Here is a 24,516-nt window from a genome sequence, read left to right as displayed (position 1 = left end):
TGAAAACTTCAACCATTTCCATTCACTGCTGTGAATCCATTATTAAACAGTTTGAAATTTTTTTTTTTACCCATTTTAATCTCTTAACAATAAACAAATGAAAACAAACTATTTTATACTATTTGGGTCAAATTAATTTTATTATGCTCCATGATGAATTGCCACCAGTGCAACATCCTATTCACTATACATTTCAAAAAAAAAAAAAAATTCACATACTAAACAAAATTTCAGTTGATAAATGGAAATGAATGATTGAAAGTCTTTATGAATCTCATACATACAATATGTGGCTAGCTGAAATTGTCTATCACGTAGCATTTAGATATAAAAAGCCTCATGCTAGTTTGTTAAACGCGAAGGCTACCAGACAATCATTTAGCTGGAGTGCATGTGGGAAGCTCTCAGACGACGCACAGGTATAGTGCTGTCCACGGTGCGAGGCGGTGGAGGACTGAAAACATGCAACCTTTACATCTACAGTGGATTTAGTCTTCATGCCTGGACTGAATCCCACAGCTGCTGTGTTTCAACCAATATTAATTTAGACTTTGTGCAACAACAAAAGTCTTTTTTTTTTTGTCCTTTAAGAAGAAAGAATAAACTCAATTACCATTGGCAAATTTTATACCCATCTCACATGTTTAGAATTGTGTTTCCAATTCGAAGATTTGATATCCTCTGCTCAGAGCAGCTCCTGATAAATCTTTATCATAACGAAGTTAGCTAGAAAACCCTGCATTCCTTGCCCCAAAGTGAACAGATATCTTAAATTGGCATTAAAGACATTTCCAAGATATTGCAAAAAATTTATATAATGTCTAAAAGAAACAAAAAGGAAAATGATCAATATTATTTAAAATAATTAAAACGTTCTATTTACCATTTGCACAAATTCCTAATTTTATTGGTTGTTGTTGTCCAGCCTCATCCACACCAGACCCACAGAAATTAAGCCACAATAAAAAAAAAAAAAGTAAGCAGAAAAAGGTTTTTAGCAGCAGAGGGCACTGTTTTTTTTGCAAGAAACAAAAAGTCTAGAATCTTTCCCATGAGCTTAAATTATTCCTGCAAGGTAGGTAACAGTCTCTGAATAACTTAACTATTGTACTGCACCACTTACTGCTTTCAGCAACAAAACCTTTTAAATTATTTCTCATGATAACTAGATGCATGATCACTAGAGATTATGTGATAACTGGTTAAAATTCAAGCCACATCTTGCAGGTCCAGCCTGTCAAGATCATGCCAATAACTAGATTTTGGTCGGTACAATTATAGAGAGCTTAATTTTTAGTCAGATATTGTGACTATAGTAATGAAATACATTTGGAACTACATTCTGTATATGACTCAATGTGAGAAAAATAGGTGTCTGTATTTATTTAAATCAGATCATTTTTCTACCTAAAATTTAAAGTAGGCAGGTATGATAATTAATGCTATATATATGAAACAATCACTCTTAGGCAGACTAGTGTACTGTAGAGAGGCAAGGAAACCCTAATTTTAACACATCATGTAGCATATATAACAGATATGCAGGTTGTAAAGTTTTATTTTTGCTTTTTAAAAATCTATCATTGGGTTTTGTGTTCCAAGAAATTTGACATTGGGACCATCAATCTTTTAAGAAAAAGGTAACCCTTCACCTGACATTTGACAAAAACCTTGAGAAATTATCAAAATTTAAAAAAAAACACCCAGCATATTATAGTTTCACTATTACAGGGTATACCTTAGCCAACTAGGTAAGATTTCTATGGTTGGTATTTCTGAATTATCTCAATCCATACAGACTGCAAAATAAAAATACTTAATCCTACCTCATTTTTATGTTCTGAATTTTTTATAGTAAATTAATCAAATACCACAATGTATAGCCTCCTTCAGTTCATGTAGTATGGAATTATATCTAAGATCCCCTAAACTTTAACATCTTTTCTTTCAGAATAATACCAAAAATACTTTTTAAAAATTTTTGCCAAAAAGAGCCTGCCACATTTGCTATAACACAAAAATAATCTCAGTCAAGATTAGGGATGCAAGGGCTCCTTATGATTCCAGCCTCCAAATACCAGATCTGTACAACAACAGGCAATACTGCTGTAAGAGGTGTGTTACTCATTTTCCCAACTAGCATCTCTGTAGTGATTTTACGTAGAGCATATTGCTAAAATTTGAGAACTTGCATCAGTGTAGTGAAGTCTAGAGAACTGTGCAATGTATCAGTTTCAACATTCATGTGGCATGTGTTCAAAAAGAAGGGGCTAAATAAACTAAGGTTTGCATCACTTAAAAAAGAATGTAGTGCTATACTAGATTTTAATAAGAAAATTTAGGTACAGAAAAAGTAGGGTATGAAAATAGTGTTTTCCTTCTGGCATTATAACTAAATTACATTAAGGTTTTTGTCAGTCTCACATATAATATTTAAACTCCCTTGTTGATGGAATGAAAAACACTCACAAATCAAGTGAGCATCCTGGTGTAAACGTGCACACAGTCACAGGGAGTAGCTTTGCAGAGGATTATGACAAACCCTTACAGATTAAATGAGGTATTGCACAGATTAATAAAAAAAAAGCAAAAAGGCAACAAAAATATACAGCAAATTGGTAGAACATTTACATGATAATTTTACAGAATCCATAGACAGAAAGTAGTGTTTAGTATTTCACCTTAAAAATATATATATATAATATATAGATCAGTCTTCCCATTCATCATCATCCTCAAAATCTTCATCATCATCTTCATCCTCATCTTCGTCTAGAAGAGAATCAGTAAGACAATTAAAACATACACATAAATAAAATGACACAACATAATTCTTGCTATTCAACTTCTAAAATACAACCTGGAGGAATCCAGTTACTAAAATGGTTTAAAATGAATCAATAAAATACATTTAAAGAGTATTTGATTGTGAGCTGAAGATTAGGAGTAAGAAGACTTGGATTCTAGTTCGTTAATCTCTATGGAACCAGTTTCAACCTGTGCTTCCTTATGTGTAAAATCACGAGTTGATCTCTCTGAATCAACAGGGCTTCTCTGGTGGCTCAGATGGTAAAGAATCTGCCCACAATGCAGGAGACCCGGTTCAATCCCTGGGTTGGGAAGCTCCCCTGGAGAAGAAAATGGTTACCCATTCCACTATTCTTTCCTGGAGAATTCCATGCAGGGAGGAGCCTGGTGGGTTACAGTCCATGGGGTTGCAAAGAATCAGACTGGGCAACTAAAACTTCATTTTCTATGAATCAACACACATATCACAAGAAAAGCTGCAAAAAAAAAATATACTTGCACGTTGTTTAGCTGACTTCAGTTATAATTCCAGTGACAGGTAGGAACCGCATCAGCACTAAGCCATAGAGGAAACAGAGTAGGCACCCCAATACCCAATCTCCTTTTCTACCCTGATTCTCTCTTGAACCCACTAGCACTGCTCTTTCCCAGTCACCAAGGACCTACTATCACTAAAAGTGAACTTGAACATGAAAGTCGTTCAGTCGTGTCTGACTCTTTGTGATCCCATGGACTATACAGTCCATGGAATTCTCCAGGTCAGAACTGCAGTGGGTAGCCTTTCCCTTCTCCTAAAGCTAAAGCTCAATTCTCTGTTTTCAGTTTTGTGACCCATCACACCCATCTAACCCAGATGATCACCCTGCCCTCCTTCAAACTTCTTCCCCTGACTTCTAAGATACCACATTCGCCAGTCCTCCAAACTCTACTAGACTTTCTCTTCTCTGTTTATACCCACTTCTTTGATGATCTCATCCAGTTCTGTACCTTTAAATACCGTGTACTTAATTACATGCAGAATTATATTAACAGTTCACATCTCTCCCCTGAATTTGACTCATAACCAAATGCCTACTCAACATATACTTTTAAATTTTTAGTAAGTATCTCAAATTTAATATGTACAGAATCAAATTCCTATCTTTCCTTTCAAACTTGGTTCTCCTAAATCTTTCTCCATTCTATTAATGAAAACTTCACTCTTTGAGTTGCTCAGGTCAAAAACCTCAGACTCATCCATCACTCCTTTTTTCCCAAATTTTGTTTTCAATCCATCAACAAACCCAATGTTATCCACATTCAAAGTATAACTAGTATCCAACCACTTCTCAGGAGCTACCAATCTGGTTCAAAGCTGCATCATATCCTGCTCGGATCACTGCCAATCATTACTCTGCTAAGAACCTTCCAGTGGCCGCCCACCACAGTCATGGCCTCCAAAGCCTTACTCTCGGCTTCCTGCCACCTCGCATACTACTTTCTTATTTTTTTCTTCCTTATTCTTCTTTCTCTTTCTTCCTTATTCTTCTTCTTGTTCCACCCCTACTGACCTTGGCACTGTTCCTCAACCTCAGGGAGTTTGTATTGGCTGTGCATATTTTCCTGTTTTCTACATGGTTTACTCCCTGAACTCCTTTGAGTCTTTTCTCAAATGATATCTTAGGTAAGCCTCATTATCCTATGATAAATGAAATTCTCTCTCACAGTCTGTTAGTCTTTTTCTGCTTACTTTCTTTCCTTAGTACATATCACTATTTAAAGTACATATTTTCGAATTTGTTTTATTTATTATCTCTCTCTTTCTCACTGGAATGCATGCTCCATAAAGGCAGGGATTTTTCTTTTTTTCTTATTATCTCACAATGAATACTTGTGGACTGAATTAGCCTATTCTATCTTTTTAGCACAGTATAGAAATAAAAATGCCTATTTAAGGAAAACAAATGTTGCTAAAGGATCATAGACATCCACATCCTTAAGGGGAAATAAACAAAGAAAACAACATTTACTGAGCACCTACTATGTGCTCAGCAACCTTCTGGTTATTTGCATAATAATTTGCTATTCATATCAATCATCTGATTTATGAATTCTCTCCATGTAACAATCTGGAGAAATGAGGTCCACCACAGAGAATAAATAATAGATTAAATAAGAACAAAGATCTGCATCTAATACATCATGTTCTTCAGTAAATCTCCACCATTACCGTAGCAAAACCCATATTCTTTCTCTCTTTCAAAAATGATACTCATTTAATGGTGGTGTGCATATGTTTAATAACCACAAGTACAAACTATTTTATTCAAATAATGTTTTGGGAAAAAACAAAAAAGAGAAAACAAAAAACTAGGGTTCTTTAGCAAACCCCAGAAACAATACAATTTATCTCATTTCTCAGTCCCAATTCTTACAAATCAGGGAAACCTAAATTTACCTTAAGTTACAAGAATGTCTCAGGAATGAGATACAGGAATGTCAAGTCTTTTTTAAGAAGTTGTTTGCTAGGCATTCTATTAATACTTCTAGTTTGGGAAACAAAACTGCCATTTTTGCCAAAATTGTTCTTCCAATTTATGGTTATGACATGGCCTCCATTAAGCTTCAAACAGACTAGTCACAGTGACAACATCTTAAAATAAGTCTGAGAACCTATATCAATAAGTTATTCAGTAGCAGGAAGAAAATCTAGAAAAGACTGTCATAGAACAAAAAGAGAAACAGAACTTCAAATATTCAAATTTATTAACTATACGTATACACATGCAAATATACCTGAAGAATGAATGGCTTTGCTCCTCTTCTGCATCACTTCCATTAATGCACCTACAATTCCTGAAGTGGGTGCAGGTGCTGGTGGTGTAGACTCTGGGGCATCAGTTACCTTGGAAAGGAAAGTCAGCAAAACTGAGTAATACATCCTTATCAAAAAGTCTCTCTCTCCAGAAAATCTTTCTCTCTTACAATCACTTCATTATTTTAAAACAAAATAAAACCAAAAAAGCAAACAATCAAGCCCAGGATAGGATTAAATGAATTAAGAAAAAACAAACAAAAAAAAAACCCAAAATTGCTGCTTTAGAAGACTTATGCAAGATATATTTTCCATTTTTAATGTATAGGCCATCAACAGATTTCCAAATTTAGATTAAAAATCAAACTTTTTGCTACTTGCCCTTGAAGTTGAGTTACTTCTGTTTATTCTAATATACAAAATCTGGGCTGATAAGAAACTTTAAAACAGTTATCAAAGGGTATTTTATAAAACTGAGGACATATTTAGATTCCGAGAGCTACAAGGTGAGAAGCACATTTCAAGATATCTAAGAGCATTTAAAGAGACTTGTATTTTCCTGAAAAATTCAACTTTGCTAATAAGCTTTATAATTTTAAATATTGTATTTAATATAAAGTTATAAAGTATAACTTAGAAGACAATGGCACCCCACTCCAGTCCTCTTGCTTCGAAAATCCCATGGACGGAGGAGCCTATTAGGCTGCACTCCATGGGGTGGCTAAGAGTCGGACACGACTGAGCGACTTCACTTTCACTTTTCACTTTCATGCACTGGAGAAGGAAATGGCAACCCACTCCAGTGTTCTTGCACGGAGAATCCCAGGGATGGGGGAGCCTGGTGGGCTGCTGTCTATGGGGTCGCAGAGTCGGACACGACTGAAGTGACTTAGCATAGCATAGATATAATGTATAAATATGTACACATATGTATACATACATATTCTAAATATGTATAATAGACAATATATATACTGTAATTCAAAATTAACCTTCCTTCTCATGTATGTGAAACTTCTCTTTAAGGAGATCAGATGGGTAGCCTTCAAAATGTACCTCACAAGGCAACTAACTTTCCCCAACTAAAGTACTATTTACTTTATCTAATACAAACTACATTTGGGGGAAAAAAATAAGTATTAAAGGGTCTCATTAAAGAGACTCACAGACTTAGAAAATGAACTTATGGATGCCAGGGAACGTGACGGTTAGGGACTTTGGGAAGGTCATGTACACACTGCTATATTTAAAATGCATAACCAACAAAGACCTACTGTACAGCACATGTAACTGCTCAATGTTATGTGTCAGCTTGGATGGGAGTGGGGCTTGGGGGAGAATGGATACATGTATAAGCATGGCTGAGTCCCTTTGTTGTTCATCTGAAACTACTGTAACATTGTGTTAATCGACTATACCCCAGTACAAAATAAAAAGTTTTTTTTTTTTTTTTAAACCCTATCAGTAAAGGGTCTCATTAAAACAGAAAAAAAAGGATTTTATTAAAATCGAATTTCTATATAAAATAATCCCTGATTTCAACACTCCCAACTCTTTCCAACCCCATGGACTGTACAGTCATGGAATTCTCCAGGCCAGAATACTGGAGTGGGTAGCCTTCTCCTTCTCCAGGGATATTCCCAACCCAGAGATCAAACCCAGGTCTTCTGCATTGCAAGTGGAATTCTTTACGAGCTAAGCCACAAGGGAAGCCCCATTAAAAAAGAGACTACAGGAAATCTGTAGAAACTAAGGGGAAAAAAATACAATTTAGAAAGTACTGCTCTCTGTGCACTTTGATTAAAATAAGTAGTCATTTATACAAAATACTCATTTTGTTAATTTTGTCCTTGATAGTATCCACAGAAAAGTATGTTATTGGTATAATTAAAAATGAAATAGCACAGCTATACTAAATAATTACACACATACACATAGCTACCCTTGAATAACATGAGTTTGAATTGCATGGGTCCACTAATATGCAGATTTTTTTCAATAAATGTATTGGGACATTTTTTAAAGATCTTCTACATCTGAAAAAACTTAATAGATGAACCCCATTGCCCAAATTCATGAAAAGAAAAAGTTAGACATGTCATGAATGCATAAAACATATGTAGATACAGGTCTACTTTACCATTTACTACCATAAAGTATATACAAATCTATTGTAAGAAGTGAGAATTTATTAAAGCTTATGCACACACAGAGACTTTGGGAAATCCTACATACATGGCATCATTCCCTGTTAACAGAAAGGTAAATAAATGTAAAGATGCAGTTTTAAATTATAACTGCATAAGATTAATTGCAGTGCACACTGTACTATTGCCCTAATTTTGCAGATACCTTCTGTCGCTAATTCAGTGAGCCAAGCATGAGTATCTACTTGAAACTCCTTGTGATTCTACTAGTGTGAGCACTTTGTCTCCCCAGTAAATTGTGTATCGCAGTAAAAAGTGATCTCTTGCAGTTCTCGTGTATTTTTCATTGGATTGAGTGCAATACTGCAATCCTTGAATAAAACCATGGGACAAGTGCCACTGGTGATGCTGGAAGTACTCCAAAGAAGGGGAGAAAAGTCATGACATTACAAGAAAAAGCTGAATTTTGTGATATGTTCTATAGAATGAGGTTTGCAGCTGCCCACCAATTAAGGATAAATGAATCCAGCATTAAGGTCATAATGAAAAAAGAACAAGAAATTCATGAAGCTATCACTGCAGTTAGGTGTAGGAGACCAACCCCTTCTTTTCCTACTCCTCCTCCTCAGCCTACTCAGTGTGAAGACAACAATGATGAAGACCTTTGTGATGATCCACTTTCACTTAAGCAGTAGAAGTAATCATCATGCCATCATCATGCAGAGTTCCAAAGAATAGCAAGGAGAGATAAGAAAGCCTTCCTCAGTGATCAATGCAAAGAAATAGAGAAAACAACAGAATGGGAAAGACTAGAGATCTCTTCAAGAAAACCAGAGATACCAAGGGAGCTTTTCATGCAAAGATGGGCACAATCAAGGACAGAAATGGTATGGACCTAACAGAAGCAGAAGATATTACGAAGAGGTGGCAAGAATACACAGAACTATACAAAAAAGATCTTAATGACCCAGATAACCACAATGGTGTGATCACTCACCTAGAGCCAGACATTCTGGAATGCAAAGTCAAGTGGGCCTTAGGAAGCATCACTACGAAAGAAGCTAGTGGGGGTGATGGAATTCCAGTTGACTTATTTCAAATCCTAAAAGATGATGCTGTGAAAGTACTGCACTCAATATGCCAACAAATTTGGAAAACTCAGCAGTGGCCACAGGACTGGAAAAGATCAGTTTTCATTCCAGTCCTAAACAGAGGCAATGCCAAAGAATGCTCAAACTACCGCACAATTGCACTCATCTCACACAGTAGCAAAGTAATGCTCAAAATTCTCAAAGCTAGACTTCAACAGTACGTGAACCATGAACTTCCAGATGTTCAAGTTGGATTTAGAAAATGCAGAGGAACCAGATATCAAATTGCCAACATCCACTGGATCATCGAAAAAGCAAGAGAGTTCCAGAAAAACATCTACTTCTGCTTTATTGACTACGCCAAAGCCACTGACTGTGTGGATCACAACAAACTGTGAAAATTCTTAAAGAGATGAAAGTACCAGATCACCTGACCTGCCTCCTCAGAAATCTGTATGCAGGTCAAGAAGCAACTGTTAAAACCAGACATGGAACAACAGACTGGCTGCAAACTGGGAAAGGAGTATGTCAAAGCTGTACATTGTCACCTTACTTATTTAACTTATATGTAGTGTACATCATCCAAAATGCAGAGCTGGATGAAGCACAAGCTGGAATTAAGACTGCCAGGAGAAATATCAATAACCTCAGATATGCAAATGACACCACCCTTATAGCAGAAAGTCAAGAGGAACTAAAAAGCCTCTTGATGAAAGTCAAAGAGCAGAGTGAAAAGTTGGCTTAAAACTCAACATTCAAAAAATAAAGATCATGGCATCTGGTTCCATCACTTCATGGCAAATTGATGTGGAAACAATGGAAACAGTGACAGATTTTATTTTGGGGGGGGCTCCAAAATCACTGCAGCTACGAAATTAATGTCTGCTCCTTGGAAGAAAAGCTATGACCAACTTAGACAGCACATTAAAAAGCAGAGACATTACTTTGTCAACAAAGGTCCGTCTAGTCAAAGCTATGGTTTTTCCAGTAGTCATGTATGGATGTGAGAGTTGGACTATAAAGAAAGCTGAGCGCAGAAGAACTGATGCTTCTGAACCGTGGTGTTGGGGAAGACTACTAAGAGTCCCTTGGACAGCAAGGAGATCAAACCAATCAATCCTAAAGGAAATCAGTCCTGAATATTCATTGGAAAGACTGATGTTGAAGCTGAAACTTCAATATTTTGACCACCTGATACTCATTGGAAAAGATCCTGATGCTGGGAAAGACTGAAGACAGGAGGAGAAGGGGATGACAGAGGATGAGATGGTTGGATGGCATCACCAACTCGATGGACATGAGTTGAGCAAGCTCCGGGAGTTGGTGATGGACAGGAAGCCTGGCGTGCTGCACTCCATGGGGCCGCAAAGAGTTGGACTCAGTGACTGAACTGAACTGATCATGCCATACAGTTAATAAAATAAACTTATCTGTTGTGTAAGTGTGCCTTTTTGTGAAAATCTAATAACTACATGGTGAGAACTGTATGAAATATTTTCATATCAACATTGCCTAAGTATTCATCATGTAGGACACAGTGTACAAGATTACACCATATTATATCACCATACAGTATGCCTCTCTCGTAACTGGAGAAACCGTGTAGCTGTCCATCATCACAGGTAAGTGGTTTTGAAAAAAAAAAACAACAACAAAAAAACAATGTTTCCAATACAGTATTAAGAATATGACTGTAATAATATATGCCATAAAAATTTTATAATGATTCATTCATTAGTATGTAGGTCAGCTACTGTGAAGCAATAATACTGAATATACTAGGCTACCATAAAGCAATCATTATCAACATATAAATTGTTATACCTGTAAATAACTATAAATTTATCATATTTTCATTTTCAATGTCTAGTGTATTACATATAACATCTAGCATTATATAAGAATATATATATATATATAAAAAGAATATTGACCAATACTGACGTAGGTACTAACAGACTATTCATCTTGTGAGCAGATGATGTAAAGTTATAGTATCAATAAATCCAATTCAGTACTGTAAATGTGTTTTCTCTTCCTTATGATTTTCTTAACATTTCTCTTCTCTAGCTTACTTTAAGAATATAGCATATAGTATAATATATATATAAAACATATAAAACATGTTCATTTTTATGTTATTGTAAGGCTTCCAGATAACAACAGGCCATTAGTAATTAAGTTTTGGGGGAGTCAAAAGTTATACACACATCTGACTGCTCCAGGGGCTTGTACACATAACTCCCGTGTCCAAGGGTCAACTTATGTACCTGAAATTCTAAAGGGTACGGACGGCCCCATTAAAATCTGCTCTTCATCTGGGCTGTGGTCATTTTGACAATAATTCTGCCCACTAACAACTATTCAGTTCCTGAGAAACCTTTAGTCAGAAATAAATGGGAAGAGGGAAGTTGATTGTTCAGAGGCTGATCTAAGTATCATTCTGGATACATGTTAAGAAAAGATCTAAACACACTTTAAAGACCAGAAGTTTCTTAAATCTGTGCTATGCTAATGTTTAAATGCCTTCATTCAATTAGTTGTGTTCCCTATCTGTCATTTCCCTCCTAGACAGTTTCTAGGATTTAGGAAATTATAATTCTCTACCTACTGCAAAATAATTTTCCATTAAAAATCTCCTCCTTTTAGTTCCATTTACTTCATAGAAAAAGCTATCATTTCTGTCTGAAGTCCTACAGAAAAGTGTTCCTCCAAGAACTGAGAGACCACATCTAAAGGCCTGGAGGAAGTGTAGGAATGTTAGGTAGCTTAGGCTTTAGGTCAGGGGTCAGCAAACTACTGCACGGGCCAAATCTAGTCTGTCTCATCTTTTTGTATAACTTTCTTAAAGCTAAGAATGATTTTTACACTTTCAAATGGTTGAAAGAAAACAAAAATGAAAGAAGAATATTTGTGATATGTACAAATTATATGAAATTCAAATTTCAGTGTCCATAAATACAGCTTTATAGAACACAACCATGTCCATTCATTTATGTGCTGTCTATGGCTGCTTTCACAGTATATGTACGGCTGTTGCATCTGTGCTGTAACAGCAGAGCTGAGCAGTTGTAACATACTATATGGGTTTGCAAGCCTAAAATGTTTACTGTCTAGTCCTTTAAAGAAAAAAGTTTGGTAACCTCTGCTCTAAGTGAAAGTGAAGTCGCTCAGTTGTGTCTGACTCTTTGTGACCCCATGGACTGTAGCATACCAGGCTTCTCTGTCCATGGGATTTTCCAGGCAAGGGTCCTGGAGTGGGTTGCCATTTCCTTCTCCAGAGGATCTTCCCGACCCAGGGGTCGAACCTGAGTCTCTCACACTGCCAACAGGGAAGCCCTGCTCTAGAAGAAGGCTAAATGATGACCTCATCCAACTCAGAGAATCCAAAATTATCTGCCATCACCACAGAAATTCTTTCAATTCTCTGTGGAGTCTGATTCTCTACTAATCTAAATTTTAGACACAGAAACTTTAAAATATAGTTTAGTTTTCATACAGTTAATAGTCTGACTTTACCAAAATGATTACGATTCAATATGGCTACTTTTACTTCTGTGTAGTTTAATAAAGATTTTTCTCTCAATTAAATTTTATTTAAAAGTCTAGAACAATGAATTTTGAACACAGTGCAATATTCTCTTTATTGAAATTCTATAACAGGTAAACTAAAACTATGGTGACAGAAATCAGATCAGTGATTCTTTTTGAGAAGGGAGAGAGGCATGAGGGACCTTTCTAAGGTGGTATTTTGATATAGAAATATAGGTTACACAGGTAAAGGTATAAATGTGTGCGTTTTATGGTATTAAAAATATCAGAAGTTCATTGGGTTAAAAAAAATACCACGAGAAAAAGTAAAAAAAATATTTCTTTCCAAAGACATCTTATAATACTTTAAAATTCCATGAAGATAGGTAGTCTAGATTGAAAAGAATGGATTACTTACAGATTTCAGTTGAATACCCTGTCGTATCTGGTCTAAAAGTGCATCCCTTCCAGAGCAGGACACCGGCCGACTGTTCTGTTCCACTTTTTTTAGCTGAGCACCCTCTCTAATTTGATCTAAAAGAGCTGCTTTGCTTCCTGCAGGAGTTGGAACTTGGTGGTCACCATCAGAAGGGAGGCCAGGGGGAGGTGGTGGCCCTGGTGGAGGCGGAGGTGGCGGCGGAGGTGGTGGTGCCACTGACCCGCTCACTGACAGAGGTGGAGGTGGTGGTGGAGGCCCTGAAGGTGCTGAGGAGGGAAGAGCTGGAAGTGGAGGAGGGTACATCCTGTTTGGCGGTGGTGGAGGGGCTCCTACACCTGGCCTGGATGGAGGCGGTGGTGGCGGTGCAGCTGTGGGAGCTCTTGAAGGTGGTGGAGGAGGAGCCCCTCTTCCCCTGGCAGGAGGGGGAGGAGGGCCCGAGCTATGTGGAGGCGGGGGAGGAGGGGGCGGCCCTCCCCTTGATGGTGGTGGAGGTGGTGGTGCTGAAATACAAACAGGAAAAAAGAAAGCATGCTTTTTTCCCCCCACAAACATTATACTGAAAAAGCAACATATTTCAACATGTATTAAAACAGTATGAGGAAAAAAAGGCCTCATCTTTGTATTTTAATTACAAAGCTATCTGAGCAAAGATGATATCTTATAATTCTTATGATATCTTATAATTCCCAATAATTTGGGAATCTTCAGCCTAAAGATCACTTTCCTGGTCTTGAAAAAATATTCGCTCAAGTAGTAGAATTTAGTTGTTAGAAAATAAAAATCAATGGTTATTTTTCCTCTTTAAAGAATCAAGTATAGTTAGCTGTTCTATACAGTTGATTTATATTCAGAATTAAATAGCTAATGTAGTATAATCTATTAGAATTTACTCAAGTTAATCTGCTGCTACTGCTAAGTCACTTCAGTCGTGTCCGACTCTATGCAACCCCATAGATGGCAGCCCACCAGGCTCCCCCGTCCTGGGATTCTCCAGGCAAGAACACTGGAGTGGGTTGCCATTTCCTTCTCCAATGCATGAAAGTGAAAAGTGAAAGTGAAGTCGCTCAGTTGTATCTGACCCTCAGCGACTCCATGGACTGCAGCCTAACAGGCTCCTCTGTCCATGGGATTTTCTTTTAAAATGTGAACCTTTGTCATCTAACTTACATTTGTAATTTATAATGTCCTCTATTTTTGTGTTTATAGGATATATAAGAATACATAATACATATATAATAAATATATAATATAGTGATAGATATAGTGTAATTCTAGTAATGGCAGTAAGGGAGGTGGGTTGCTCAGCTGAAATGTTCAATTACTTATTCAGGAGACATTAACAAATTTACTGAAAATTTCTAAATGCTGTAAAATTCAAGTTAGTAGTAAAATATTACTCTGACAGTAATAATATATACATTCTTATTTTACTAAAGGTAAAGTGTAAGTTAAAACAGAGACGTTCAAAGTATAAACATATTACATTTCCAGAGGCATGATTTTACCAAGAGCATACACAAATTTACAGAATAATAAACTTCATTATTTTTTCATTAATTTAAAGAATGAGTAGGAAAAGAAATAATTTTTCTTTTAAAGGAATAAAGCTATTTATATTTACTGGTACAAACTAATATATTCCTGATGGATAGTTCTAAAGTCTATACAAATACCCACCTTAATTTCAAATTATAGGATTAGATGCTCAAAAATGCAATGATCAGATCAGATCAGATCAGTCTAACTCTTTGCGACCCCATGAATCGCAGCACGCCAGGCCTCCCTGTCCATCACCAACTCCCGGAGTTCACTGAGACTCCAAGAGGAAAAAAAAACCCCTCACTTCAAAGGAAAGCCAAACATTATTTTCTAATTTCATTTGAGATAATCATGGGAAATATGCTATAAAATATGCTATCAAATTTAGTCATAAACATGAGATGAAAAAGACAGTAAGGCAAGGCTCACAAGGGTATTGTCTCCTGATACAGAGACTTTTAAAACTGGAAACATGGAGCAGCAAACAGGAGAGTCATCCTACTTGGATACAAGCCACCCCTAAGGGAAGTGCCCATGATTTACACTCAAGGCATGCTGCTGCTGCAGCTAAGGTTCACCCAATTTTCTCACCAGATCCAAAGCAAGAAGACAAACTTGCTAAGACCAGTCTTTTTCGAGCATATTTTGTGGTAACAGTAAAACCAAGAGGACATGGTCTATGTACATTATGTACAGCCCCTGAATAGGAGAGTACGTCAAATCCTCCAAGCAGATATAATCATTTTAATCAATTTAAGGCTTGCATTTCAAAAAGCAATGATATTTATCTGAACTAGTATTTTTTATGATTTAATTGTTTGCTAATCAAGAGGAAAAGGACTCACTCTATACTACAAAAACTGTATTGTTAGTCAATCATTTCCTGTGGTTTTGCTAAGGACTCTGGAACCATAATGTTCTATGTACAATGAAGAATCTCTTCAGTAGAGAGAATAAAGTTCTTTTGAACTGGGAGTAAGCACACTGATTGGAATAATTTGTGATTCAGCTAATAATCACTCAAAGAGACACTAAATTACTGCTCAGGCAAGGGGAGAGCATTAATTTATAGTCAATAAATTATCAGCTGTACCAAATTTGGGTACAGCACAAGTTTAGCATTTCTATTCTCTGAAAAGTGACTGGAAATCTCTCTGTATTTTCATGAGGAAAACATCTATTACCACCTTTCTATTTTTATAGTCTGTACTATGACTACATAAAAAGGAAAGTATGCTAAAGATATACCATATCTCAGGGTAAAAATATGAAGGAATTAAGAGGAGAAGAGAGGAGAGATGGCACAACATCAGCTAGGTTCACATGCACAAAAACGTCTACTGGGCAGACACCACACACCACTATGAGAAAGTCTGAAGGCCTATAGGTTTTCAAAACTCTGAGTCACCACAAACACCAGATTCAGAATGACAATGATAGTTCTTAGATATTTAATTAGTAAATAAAAAGCATGACACAAAAGTTACAACAAATCAAACTGTTCTTACTATCAAAGGTTAGTGAGAAAGGAAGACTGAAACTTTCAGAAAAACTTCCTCTTGATGGTACACTGTAATGACAAGCTGATATATTTAAAAATAATTATTTCAGGTCAAATTAAGCATAACCAGTAGATAACTCTAGATATTTGATATTTAAGGGAATTAAAAGCAGAAATTATAAAACAATATAAATACATTAATATTTAAAAGAAATGTGTTACAGAATTCAGGAAACACTTTGAAGAACTGCTCTCATGCACTCTCATCAGGATTAAGCAAAGCAGGCATATATTATTCAACACAGATTGAAATCTATGGGAATACTGACAGCTCCCTGAGTTGTCCTTCACCCAACTGCATGTTTATGTTTAGTCCTCCCCGCTTAAAGCTCAGCATTCAGAAAACTAAGATCATGGCAGCCGGTCCCATCACTTCATGGCAAATAAATAGGGAAACAGTGGACACAGTGGCTGACTTTATTTTTCTAGGCTCCAAAATCCCTGCAGATGGTAACTGCAGCCATGAAATTAAAAGACGCTTACTCCTTGGAAGGAAAGTTATGACCAGCCTAGACAGCATACTAAAAAGCAGAGATATTACTTTGCCAACAAAGGTCTGTCTAGTCAAGGCTATGGTTTTTCCAGTAGTCATGTATGGATGTGAGAGTTGGACTGTGAAGAAAGCGGAGCCCCGAATTGATGCTTTTGAACTGTGGTGTTGGAGAAGACTCTTGAGAGTCCCTTGGACTGCAAGGAGATCCAACCAGTCCATCCTAAAGGAGATCAGTCCTGGGTGTTCATTGGAAGGACTGATGCTAAAGCTGAAACTCCCAATACTTTGGCCACCTGATGTGAAGAGCTGACTCATTTGAAAAGACCATGATGCTGGGAAAGACTGAGGGCAGGAGGAGAAGGGGACAACAGAGGATGAGATGGTTGGATGGCATCACCAACTCGATGGACATGGGTTTAGGTAGACTCCAGGAGCTGGTGATGGACAGAGAGGCCTGGCGTGCTGCAGTTCATGGGGTCGCAAAGAGTTAGACACGACTGTGTGACTGATCTGAACTGCCCCAAATTAATGTTAAAAATACAAGTATATTTTATGTAGGTTATTGAAATAATGCCAAGTGTAAAAACCAATCACTAAAAATAAGTATAATAAGTAAAACTAAAAACAATAGCAGTGCTGTAAGAGGTAACCCACAAAATTTCAAAAAAATTAAATTACAGACAAAAATGATCTGACTCATAGAAATAAATTTCCTTTCTTACTTTAGCATCTATATACCCCAAACATTAGTTTGAATAAAGGGAAGAAAACCTTACTGGATATTAGTTTTGGAGGCAGGATATATGAGTTAATAGCTTCTTTGAAAATAAACACATGCATAATTTAGGACACTGGGTCAAATAACATCCCCATACATACCACTCCATTGTGGTGGACCTAAAGAGCAGATTATTTATTATAAATTAATGGACTTCAAACAACTGCACAGATACACAAAAAGATATACTGGAAATGATAAGGTTTACCACTTTTTACAAGCCTGATTACATGATTTTACAAAATAATTCCACTTTTTACAAGCCTGATTACATGATATTACAAAATAATTTCAAGAAATTTGAGTCAGGTCTTACAAAACCTATTTTTATGGCAACTTCATAAACTTCTCCCTATTTTTATCATACTTCTGAACATGCTATATGCTTTGCCTAGGAAACATTTCCATAATAAATCATTATCTGTCTTTTTATTCTTCCTCTTAAAAAATGTATCTTCTATAAAATCATTCTTGGGTGTCTAAAAAGTTCCACACTGGGAGTTAAGATTCTTGAGTATTAAGTTTCTCAAGTATTTTTTTTTGTAATGCCTATGAATTTTTTCCTTTGCTTTTAGGTAATTCAATTAAGCACTTTGCCTAATTTGATATTTTAAAAGCAACTAGAATAAAAAGCAGTAATAAGAAAGTTTAAAAAAACAAACTCAATCAAGTTAATACAGACCACTCTCAGTTACAGATATTCAGGCGAGAGGCCAGCAATATGGACTGTCTAATAAATGCCAAGAGTATTTATAAACAGTTCAGAGAGACCCTGAGCATCATCTGGTGTAAGATGAAGGTGAGTGTTAACAGTGGAGAAAAAGACAGTCAAAGAACAAACTAGGTCTTCAAGACCTCCATCATTTGCACACTAATTATAACCATGACTTATTTTGGCAGCATTTAAAAACAATGTTGCCCAGATGTTTTTATTAAAAATCCATACAATTTGGAAATGTGATTTTTTTTCACAAAATAAGATAAATCATCATCATACTATTTTCAGTGGAATTAGCATTGCGTTTCCACAACAGCAATTATGACTGCATGATTGTTTACATTATCTGTTGTCACAATAGATAGTAAGATTTCTGAGGGCAGAAACCATATCTTTGTATCTAAATATCCTGAGTAGAGACTAGTGCTAACACAATAATGTTTACTGAATATATGAATGAATGAATGAACATCAGCAGTGAAAAAGATACAGGTAGGTCAAATACCTAATTTAAAATGTTAGTTAAATTCTTCAAAAGAATGCTTTGATTATCTGGAGCTTTTGTTTTGCTATACTGTCTTATCACGAGTATGCAAAAAGGAGGAAGAAAAGTAGCCCCCAGTGAATTAACTGGTAAAGAGGTAACAGTCATATTGGAAAACTCAGAGTTAAGTGTATTTATATTTAATTGTGACAATTATTAAAATATGACCAAAAAACACGGTGATTTAAATAAAATATCAAATCTTAAAAAGGTGCAAGTTGTTTGTGTTCGCAGGTACCAAATGGCAAGTTTTATATTTTAGCTAAGAAAAAAATTTATTTCAAAATAAAGATTTTGCATTATTTATATTCTAAAAATGCTTATTATACATTATAGAATTCATAATTATATTTAAATTACTACTTCTAATTGTCATAAATGCAACTTTGATAGTGGTCTCTAACATTTACTAAGTGAAATATGCAACTACACTTTTTTATTCTAAAACCAAACAGCCAGAAGACTTTGTATGAATTTTCATGAATTTAATATAAGACTTTTAAATAGTTAGAAAAGTCTTGACAAGTTTTTTAGTTATACTGAAATAATGTAAAATCCAGTACACTGGGCTAAACAAGTTATCCCATAAATTACAACATTCTGCTTAAGGAAGGTTCACATGAACATATGTAGCTGTCATCCACGCAACTGACTTCAAAAGATTCAAAGGAAAAATAGCCAGAATGCCTAAACAGAAATAAAAGTTACCTTGCCTTCGCAGTTCATTTTTAACAGCTTCAACACCTCCTGTTTTTTCAATGAAGTCATATATAACTTTTGATGTTTCTCTGTCTTTAAGTTGTGCCTCTGAGATTCCACACATATCAAAAAGATTCTTCAATTCTGGATCCAAATTATTCAGCTACAACAGATAAAATAATTGCTAACTATAAAATCTATCCCCAATTTTTCACAACAGCAAGTTGAAATTTTATTCTCATATCTGTGCCTTTTATGAAATTATTTTCTTTTGTGTTTATAAATTTTTAATATAGTTAGAATATTTATATGCTAAGTAAATATCTTATAAAAAACAGAAAAAGATAAGAACAAAGAATAGGCTTTATATTTTATGTTTTCTTTTTGTTTCCTACCTTTGTAAAAAAAAGCATCTTATTTTGATTTTTACCAATCCCTTCATGAATGATACATCTCTAAAGTTCATCTATTCTACCTTGTCCTAAATAAGATTTAGATATAATCACAAATAACCACAAAAAATATTATTAAATCTATTAAAAAATTTGAGGTCAAGTACCTCTTCATAACCCAAGTACCCTGTAAAATGCCCAAGACAAAGAGGCATTCAAAAACACTGTGGTGCTGTTTATGACAAGACATGGAAGCAACCTCAAAGTCAACTGACAGGAATGGATGAAGAAGAGGTGGTACATATATACAATGGAATATTACTCAGCCATTAAAAATGAAATAATGCCATCTGCAGCAACACAGATGGACCTAGAGAGTGTCATACTGACTGACTGAAGTAGATCAAATACAGGAGAAATATCATATGGCATCCCTTATATGTGGAATCTAAAAAGAAATGATGCAACTGAACTTACTTACAAAAAAACAGAAGACTTACAGACTTAGAGAAGGAACTTATGGTTGCCAGATGGAAATGTATACACTGCTATATTTAAAATGCTTAACTAACAAGGACCTACTCTATAGCCTATGGGACTCTGTTTGATGTTATGTGGCAGCTTGGATGGGAGGGGAGTTTGGGAGAGAATGTGCATGCTAAGTCACTTCTGTCGTGTATGTCTCTTTGTGAACTTATGGACTGTCCTGCTAAGCTCCTCTGTCCATGTGATTCTCCAAGCAAGAATACTGGAGTGGGTTGCCATGACCTTCTCCAGGGATCTTCTCAACCCAGGTATCGAACTCACATTTCCTATGTCTCCTGCATTGGTAGGCAGGTTCTTTACCACTAGAACCACCCAGGAAGCCCTTGGGGGAGAGTGGGTATATGTATATGTATGGCTGAGTCCCGTCACTGTTCACCTCAGACTATCAAAACATTGTTTGTTAATTGGCTATACCCTAATAGAAAAAAAATAAAGTTTTTTTTTTTTTTAATATTGTGGTGTTAACACTGTAGTTCTAGTAATAAAAAAGTAACCAAAATAATTTTTGATTCTAATCACAAATAATATTTCTTTTCAACATAATTTTTCCAAACCCTGATTATCAGTCAAATGTTAAATATGTATACTTAGGTAACCAATTTTCAACTATTTTGCTCAAATGCTATAAATGAATGAATGACGAAATCACCAAGAAGAAGCAATAGAATACAAAGATCTAGACAATCTTTGGATATTCAGAATGTGACTATAGTACTTTCAAGTAATTTGGCTTATATTCCCCTCAAATGATCACTTTGCAGAAACAATTTTCTCCTCTTGGCTTTCAAAACATAGAGATTTCATATTATAGTAGATAAAGCCTAAAAAAAAAAAATTCTCTTTAGAGACTTAGCCATCAATGATAGAACAATATATGATTTTAAACCTCAGTGGAATATGAACATGAATATAAGCACATTCAACCAAACACTAGAACTCACAAAAATGTATAAGCATAAAAGTCTAAAGGTAGGACATGACATTCCTACATATTTAGAGTTATAACATTTATGGCTTGAAAATAACTTACATCAAAGCCAGTATTCGGATCCCAACCCACATGTCCAATGTGTCTAAAGTAGCAGAAAGAAAAAAAACAGAAAAAAAAAATGCGTAAGTGACAATAAAAACATAATACACATGAAATCCAACCCAACCAGTGAATTTTTAGCCTGAACTAATGGTTCTCATAGACAAAATCATTTTCAGGGAAAAAAAGTGTAAGTAGTCAAGAGACCAGGATTCTAGCCCCAACTCCACTACTAACTGAGCCTTAATATTTTTGCACAACCTTTCTGAGCATCCATTTCCAAGAATACAAGCATTACATGTGTAAGACGACAGGAATTCTGTTATGAAGAAATGAAGAATGCACAGGAGAATGCTTGAAATACGTCGAATGAATATCAAAGGTTTGATGCCTACAATAGACTGAGTTTTCCAAAAATTCCTATCTTGAGATCGAATCCCAATGTGATAATTCCTGGAGATGAGGATCTGGGGAGGTAATCAGGTCATGAAGGTAGATTCCCCAAGAATAGGATTGGTGCCATTAAGAAAGAGGCCTGGAGAGCTCTCTCGCCCTCTTCTAACATGTGAGGACACAATGAGGAGACGGCAATGAACTAAGAAGTGGGATTTTACAAGACACTAAATAAATCTTGCCTGCCTCTTTACATCCTCCAGAACTGTGAGAAATAAATTTCTGTTCTTTATCAGCTACCCAGTCTATAGTATTCTGTTAGCAGCCCAAACAGAATAGGACAATGCCTTTAGGTAATTTCCAAATATCATTTATAGAGAAAAGTGAGATTTCATTTTCATGTCCAACAATTAGTTGAAAAAACAACTCTAATTTTTCTTTTCTGATAGGTGGAAAAGTAAAGTAACTAAGATTCATAAAAAGTCTATTGATCAATAGGCTTTAAAAACTCCAACAACAAAATTATAGCAGAAGGTATGCAAGCGATAAAGGTAAGGGGTCTCCCAAAAAGAAAATAGAACTTTCTAACAATTTAAAAAAAGAGCAGAAATGAATAAATCAAAAGTAAAGATAAGAATAATAAAAGAACTGCCTTACTGGAAATTGCTTGGTGTTCCAATATCTGCCTTAGTTAACCTCTTCTTTTTAGCTTTTCCTTTTTTCTTTTCTTTGGTATGGGAGATGTTGTTGATTTGTGGACCATAAAATCTATTTGTTGTAATTTCTGGATTTTTTATGTCAACTGTTGCCATGGGTAGATTAGGACCTGCAAATAAAGTCAAAATAATATGAAAGAGATTTAAGAATTATCACAATCATAATTTATAATTTAAATACCTTTTTCTGAAGCAGGACCACTTCAATACTATAAAGTATTTGTTTTAAAATCACATGTTAATTTTTATAAATAATAAATTTCAAAAATTCTTAAACTGCAGAAGTCTATAACAAATTCTTAAATTAGCATAGATACATTATTTCAAAGAAAACTATTTTTATAGTACTAAATCTCATAAAGTACAATGAATTTTCAACAAGAATTTAAATTTATCTGACCCATTAAATTTTGACTATTACAAGCTTCACATCCAACACATTATTCATTAATAAAGTGGCATACATTACATAAGAAGAATAAAAGAAAAGAAGCATCTTTGTTTTAAATCTAGTAAAGAAATCTAGTTTTACTTCTTTATTTCAACTTTATTAGTCTATGAGGAAAAAAATGCTTATATAATTATTATCATTTTTTCCAAAACAGTAATATTTAAGTCTAGTAGCATCTTTCTCATTACTATACATATACTTTGGCTATCAGAAGTATATAGCTCAAAAATTTAAGACACAAAAATTCTTAAAACATTCCATCTTCCACAAGGATCAACAGCAAAAAGACCTTAGGCATTTTCAGGTATTATTAACAGCATCTCCAGAAGTGACACTAAATGTAGCACAAAAAATTTTGTTTTATAATTCATAAAAGTACTCTTGCTCTTAAAGGTATGAAAGTCTGAATGAAACAAATTCATCTTAAAAATTCCTTTAAAAATTAAACTGAAGGGCAACACATGTTCCTCAGAGATTCCATTTAAATGTATGATTCTCTTAATGTATGACAAAACTTCCTATTAGACCAAACTCCTCTGAGATGATCATAGTAATGACAATTTTAAAAACGTTGTATAAAATATAATCACTATTATGCAGAGAAAGAGTTAACAGAGTAGGCCTAAGACTGCTATCTTTAGAAAGGCCTGCTTGCAAGGCTGGCCCTTAGCTGGCATCTAAGGATCTAGGATTTTAAGAGGGTTCTTATTCCCTGATAAGATGGGCTCATTGTGTCTCAACTATTAGTACTATCAGTATGTTTTATGCTGATACCTGCTTTCCTTCTGTGAGTCTAGAATCTTGGTATGTACTAGACAGAAGATGCCCACATGACTAGCCCCCAGTAAACCCCAGGCACTGAGTTTCTCCTTAACACATCTCATGTGTGTTGCAACAACTCATTGCTAGAGAAATTAAGCACATTCCCTGTGACCAATGACAGAATACTCTTGGAAGATTGTGTGTGGTTCCCCTCAGACTTAATCCCACGTGTTTTCCCTTTTTTTTTGTTGTTTTTGCTTTGTATTTTTTCACTGTAAGAGATCTTTACTATATGCTCAGTCTTGTGAGTCCTTCTAGTGAATCACCAACTGGAGGGGTGGTGTATGGAATCTCCAACACAACCATAGAATGGCAGATAGAAACTCTAAGAAATTATAGGCTAATGTATCCTGAGTGATCACTAAATGCCAACTTGACAATAGTTCTTCAATTATCCTGAAAACCTCAAAGGCAACCTATTCATAAACATTGTCCGAAAAAAAACACTTATCTCCATGGGAAACTATATATAACTAATTTTTTCTCCCTCAACTCTACTATTGAAGATGAAATACAGTAAAAATAAAATTATAAACGCCATCTGCCAATTTATCAGACAAATAATTTGTACACAACTAAAAGATATACACAATTCAGCTATTTTCCCTTAATATTCAAAGTCATTAATACAGTATGTAAATGTCTAAAAGTTCTATTTATAGTTTCATACAAAATTCTATAGGAAATTGCTCATATTGGCAAGAAGTAAAAATTCTTCTTGGAAAAAAATGGAAGCTAGTGAAAAATACGGATAAAACCATTAAAAGCTGATTTAGCATCAAGGAATAATCTGACAATAATTGGACCAAAAATTAAAGGTTAGTTAAGCAATATAGGAAGTTTATTAAATAGGAGATAAAGAACTAGATTTTCAAATTTGTTCAGATTCAAGATTTGAGTTCACTGTAGTTTCCAAAAAAGGGACTTATTAAAAATAATGAGAATTCAAATGTTAAAGGGTTGAACTGGAGTCATACTAGTATCTTCATAGACTTATCTAGTGCTCACTTTTTACTTCTCATTC

General features: G+C 35.2%; 1 protein-coding gene across 1 annotated transcript in view; it reads right to left on the bottom strand.

The window, feature by feature from the left end:
* Positions 1-109: 109 nt before the first annotated feature.
* The window catches only part of WASL (Wiskott-Aldrich syndrome-like), a 40,054-nt gene continuing 15,647 nt past the window's right edge, over positions 110-24,516 (bottom strand). Inside the window, exons 5-10 of the mRNA XM_010831734.1 lie at positions 22,161-22,329; positions 21,111-21,153; positions 19,152-19,305; positions 12,790-13,310; positions 5,584-5,692; positions 110-2,772 (exon numbers count right to left, since the gene is read on the bottom strand). Coding sequence (XP_010830036.1) covers positions 2,711-2,772; positions 5,584-5,692; positions 12,790-13,310; positions 19,152-19,305; positions 21,111-21,153; positions 22,161-22,329 — 1,058 coding nt within the window. The 3' untranslated portion in view covers positions 110-2,710. The remainder of the gene's footprint in view (positions 2,773-5,583; positions 5,693-12,789; positions 13,311-19,151; positions 19,306-21,110; positions 21,154-22,160; positions 22,330-24,516) is intronic.

This window comes from Bison bison, unplaced genomic scaffold, assembly GCF_000754665.1.
Source record: "Bison bison bison isolate TAMUID 2011002044 unplaced genomic scaffold, Bison_UMD1.0 scf7180017864530, whole genome shotgun sequence".
Taxonomy (NCBI): domain Eukaryota; kingdom Metazoa; phylum Chordata; class Mammalia; order Artiodactyla; family Bovidae; genus Bison; species Bison bison.
The sequence above is the reverse complement of the archived record's forward strand: the minus strand, read 5'-3'. Positions and strand labels throughout refer to the sequence as shown.